The sequence below is a fragment of the Pelmatolapia mariae genome, linkage group LG3_W (genome assembly GCF_036321145.2).
Source record: "Pelmatolapia mariae isolate MD_Pm_ZW linkage group LG3_W, Pm_UMD_F_2, whole genome shotgun sequence".
NCBI classification, from domain to species: Eukaryota; Metazoa; Chordata; class Actinopteri; order Cichliformes; family Cichlidae; genus Pelmatolapia; species Pelmatolapia mariae.
In genome coordinates, this window is record NC_086229.1 from 28,587,093 (window position 1) to 28,592,090 (window position 4,998).

At 42.9% G+C, this 4,998-nt stretch overlaps 1 protein-coding gene across 1 annotated transcript; it reads right to left on the minus strand.

Annotated features, from left to right (window-relative positions):
- Window positions 1-1,110: 1,110 nt before the first annotated feature.
- On the minus strand, window positions 1,111-3,651 carry LOC134624326 (E3 SUMO-protein ligase ZBED1-like). Its single transcript, XM_063469302.1, has 2 exons — window positions 2,580-3,651; window positions 1,111-1,996 (listed from the first exon to the last, which is right to left on the minus strand). Exons 1-2 carry the CDS (start codon window positions 3,611-3,613, stop codon window positions 1,321-1,323), a joined length of 1,710 nt encoding a protein of 569 aa, XP_063325372.1. The 5' UTR covers window positions 3,614-3,651; the 3' UTR covers window positions 1,111-1,320.
- Between the last annotated feature and the right edge of the window lie 1,347 nt (window positions 3,652-4,998).

Below are 4,998 nucleotides of genomic sequence, written 5' to 3' on the forward strand. Positions count from 1 at the left end.
TCTCAAATTTGTTACATTTACAGAGGAGAAAACAGAAAATGACTTTGAGTTAAAGGCAGATCAAACCTGCGCCTCAGTGAGATGGAAGGATTCAAAGCATATATTAGAGGTGAAGTCCTCGGCTTTACAAAGAACAAACAGCAAAAAAATGGAAAACACTAATTAAATCTTTGGTATTAGACTTAAATATTAGCGACAAATCAAACTGTTACGTTTGAGAAGTGAATATAATAAATTATGTTCTGATACAGCAACAAAAAGTCTAATGTGGCAATCTTATTATGATCAATGGGAGAAAGTGGGAAGGCCCTTGGCATGGAGTTACGGAAATGCAGTCTTTAATAGCATAAAGACCTCTTCAGTGAATGTAACAGTAGATCCATCTGAAATTTTTGACAGTTTTAGAGAATTTTATGAAAATGTTTATAAATCGGAACATGCCCAAGCTTCAGAACAGGACACACTCTTAGATCACACTCAGTTATAGACACTAACGTACCCAGGCTATCGGAGCATTAACAGTGGTAAGGGCACCCGGGCCGGAGGGCCTTCTGATTGAATTTTACAAAACTGTCCAAGAAAAATGAATAATTACACTTTTTAACATGCATGAAGAAGCATATCAAAATTAGGCTCTCCCACCCACTGAGACAGGCAATGATTACTTGTTTACATGGTAAACCAACCTGCTGCAGAACACTCATCATTCAGACCAATGACTCTGATGGGGTGGACATTAAAATACTTCTATTAGACATTGTATCGCACATTTAGTTAGTGTTGTACAAAAGCATCAAGGGTTTCACAATATAAGAATAATAATAAATAAATAATAAATAAATAAATCTGTCACATTAGCCATCTCCTATACTATTTATTCTGACGATAACAATAATAACTGACCTATTTTATATCTTGTCCTCTAAGATAATGACCTGACCTTTTCTGACTAGGCTGTCTGTTAGCACAACAAAATTAATGCAACAAATAGAAATATTAGGATGATTTCCTGGCTAAAATATAAATGATTAAAAACCCTCCATCCTGCTTCTGAACAAGGATGTAAGTCTAAATCCAATGACGTTAATACAGAAGAAACACAAAGAATGCTTAAATTCAAAGAGAAGTTTAATAGTGTTTGTGTGACATCTTTCTAGTATCTGCTGATAGGAAATAATACTGAACCCAGGCTGAACAATAATCCAACTATAATAGAAATGTAAAAAACAAAATGTGTAACATCTTAATGCCAGCTGAATTTCAAAAAAGGACAAAACCTCAGAGTGTTGAACGTTTTTCCCTCCAAAGCAGCGACTCGGCTCAGTCCTTGTGTGCACTCAGCCAGTTACTGAGGCAGACTATTCTGTTTACATCTTCTGAGGACAAAGACGCACGCTTCTTTTGAGTGACGTCACCTGAGAGTGAGAATAATCTCTCACAAGGCACTGTGGTTGCAGGGGTTGACAGGTACTTGCGTGCAATAGATGCCAGCCTGGCGTGCGCCCCTTCTCTCTTTAACCACCACTGTAGTGGACACTCCCCTGCGCCCGCTTTGGGCTCTGCTTTGTACCGATCCAGACAGCGGCCGATAGAGTCTTCCTCCTCCTCTGTATCTGAATCTGAAGAACCCAGGAGGAAGATGGACATCTTGCTCTTCTTTGGTGATGGTTCCTCTTTTATCTGAACAGATGGTTGTTGTGCTTGTGCCTCTGCCATCAGAAGGTCATGTACCAGAGTCCACACCTCTCTTCTTTCCTCTTTGGGAAGACACTTAAGGTCTTTAAACCTCGGATCCAGGGCAGTAGCGATCTTCAGCCATGTGAGATTGCTGCTGGCCCTCCGCTGAGCTAAGTCTGTGGTAAAAACCATCTTAAACTTCACAACGTAGACTGGGTCATCATCCAAGGGCTCCATGACCCAGAACAAATGACGCAAGGCTGGCAGCACCATGGAGCAGGAGACATAGCGCTCTCCCCCCAGCAGCTCGGTCACATATCTGCAATAGAAAGAACAAGTGTTTTCTACTAATCGCACAGAGACAAACACAAATATCACAATATGTCAGTAAGTGATACTCTAATTGAAAAGTATTGCAGTTATCTCACTCACTGTTAGTACTGTGTGCTGTGGGTTGGAAAATAGAAGCAAGAGCTGGGGTGGGAGGGGAGAGAGGTTCACCCTGCAAAGGTTTCCCGTGTGTTGTAGGGCTAACACAGAGACAGAAAACCATTCCCCTTTAAAACCCCATTTATAATCACCTATTAATATCACATTAATTGTGTCAATCAACATCATTTCATTAAGATCACAAGCATATATTTGAATTGTGGGAGAAAATACAAACTGCACAGAATCCCCAGCCAACCAGGAAGTTTGAATCCCGAACCTTCATTCAGTGAGGAAACAGCTCTAACCACTGCACCACCCTGATCTCAGCCCAAACACTACAGAGGCAACTATGCTAAAACATAGTGTAGTCTTCTACTAATTGCACAGAGACAAACACAAATTTTACACAGGTGTGTTCTTGAAGACAGAGCTAGAACGTAGACGCACACAAACAAGAAACAATGATTTACCTGCAAGGTTCGAGTAGTTCCTCCAGCTTCTGCAGTCTGTCAAGCTCCTGGTCAGTCAGCATGGTCACTGTGCTGTTTTGCTGAGTCAGGATGGAGGTGAGCACAGATTTGTTTCTCTGGATCACCTTGATCATCTCTAGGGTGGAGTTCCATCTTGTCTGAGCATCCTGAACAAGTGCTTCCGTGTTATGTCCATGTGCAGCTTGCTGTGCATTTAATTCCTGAGCGTTCGCTGGACTATCCTCAAAATGTCCAACAATCTCGCGACATTTGGCCAGAACTGTTTCAAAGCCGCTGTCATTCAGAGAAACTGTGATCGCACTCTGCAGAATGTGGGCCGTGCAGGGCATGTGTTCAAATGGAAGTAGGCTGGCCACATCAACCATGTTACCATACAGCCAAGCACTGTCGGTGCCAAGCGTGGTTAGCTTGTCCCCTATTTTCCATTCGTTTGCAACACTGAGAAAATGGTCAGCATAGTGTGTCTCTTCAGTTTTACTCACTGCTAGCGCAAACGACTGTAGAGTCCAGTCGTTATCAATAAAGTGCGCTGTGACGGCGCAGTAGTTATCGTCGTCCACCGACGTCCAGCGGTCTCCGGTGAGGGAGACGTGCATTGCTCCCAGAAGCTTGGTGTGCCGCTGAGCCCTCTGGTCCTCATACACAGCGTGCAGTCTCGACACAATGGTTTCTGTGGAGGGCAGGTCGTAGCACATATCTCCCGATGCAGTGCGAAGGACTTCTTTCAGTCCGTCATCTTCGACCATGCTAACGGGTCGGCAGCTTTTCGCTATCCAAACAACCAAGGCGTTGGTTAACTTTTCACTCACCTCTTCTGTTTTTAGCCCACGACCACCATAATCCTGTGATTCATCCGGGTGCTTCGCTCTCAGGTGATACCCCAGAGACGAATTGCTTCTGTGGTAGCTGAATTCAGCCTTGCAAATTGTGCACGTTACTCTCGTTTTGTCCAACACGCCGTTAGGCAACTTCTTAAAGTGAAACTTTCCGCCCAAAGGTCCGTCCTTCTCCATGCTCGTGCGTGTTAGCTACAGTAGCATGGCAACGCTTCTTCTTCTTCTGCTAATCATTTCCGGCAGGCCAAACGCCAGCATAGCACAATGCTGCCCCCTAATCCAGAGCTAATCATGACTGTAAATGTCTTAGATTACCTGTTTTTTAAGCGTTACTTTTTAACGCTTTTTCCGCATTAATCGCAAAAAGTAAAGCGTTAATTTTGACAAGACTATTATTTTTATTTGAGATTCCTCCTGAAAGGGAAGCTACTTTTTGCGTCATGTGAACTAGAAAGGTGCTCCCAGTCACATGACCATGGGCCTCAGCAGGAAGTCTGACCCCTTCATAATGAAAGCATGTTCCTCACAGACCGTCTGCACTAAACAGCTTCAAGCTGTGTCCCAATCCAGCGAACGCACACTTCGTAGTACTCGCAGTTCGCGAACAAACATGGACATTTATTTTAGCTCCATTCTGCTGCTGATACATGCTTTAGGTTTCTGAATATTAAACTTGTTGCTGCCTTTCATAGTGTGTAACTTGAAGGCCCTGAGTACTTTCTCCCACACTGAAAACACTGGAATGATAAAATTATGTGAACATTACCTAATAAGACTGATTCAGGACAGACAATTAGTTATTTTAAACTTTCCTAGCAGTCCTTCACAAACAGGGAACTGTCTGTCTATTCTCTCCATCTGTCAGCTGCTGCTGCTGTTACTTCCTCCTCCTCTTCCTCACACACTGCTGAGTTTGTCCTGGTGGATCATCAGGGGTGCAAAGCCCATAAATGGCGCTAATGGCCTCCTTGACTCCGCGCTCCACTGGCCTGTAGGTGTAAATAGACTGCAGAGACCTTGTCTGACAATTAACTCTTCTGTTTTGTGCCATCCGCTTCGCCAGAGGTTGTTTGGTTTCCCTGATGTATAAATCCTGGCAAGGAGGCAATTTACGTGAAAAGGGAAAGACCGTCCAGATGAACAGAATTAACTTTTTTGGATTTTGCAGTTTCTTTCGGATGCTTTGAGCACCCCAGCAGAGACGTTAAAATTCCAGTCCAGAACCAAAAAATAAAAGTGTCCAGCAGTTTAGTCATTCACGCACACACCCTGACTGTCTTGTAAAAGCTGAACTTAACTATTGCACATTAAATAGGGTAGTGTCACAAACGATTGCCTATGTACCCAGACATTGACATTTTACATGGGCTTACTATGATGAACTACGGACGTTAACAGTTATTAAAAATGTTACCATCATTGACCAGGAAACTAACAGGTAAAATACCAGTTCTGGGCTTCATGTGAATTGGGCAGCACCAAAATAAACCTTTTAAAATACCACAAGACAAAATTTCACCATATATTCTCAACAATACAGATTCATCTGACTAAAATTTACA

Coding starts and splice junctions, on each gene's coding strand:
- LOC134624326 (XM_063469302.1), bottom strand. CDS start 3,613: ATGGAGAAGGACGGACCTTTGGGCGGAAAGTTTCACTTTAAGAAGTTG. Junction 1,997..2,579: donor GAACTACTCGAACCTTGCAG/GTAAATCATTGT, acceptor TTTCTATTGCAG/ATATGTGACCGAGCTGCTGG.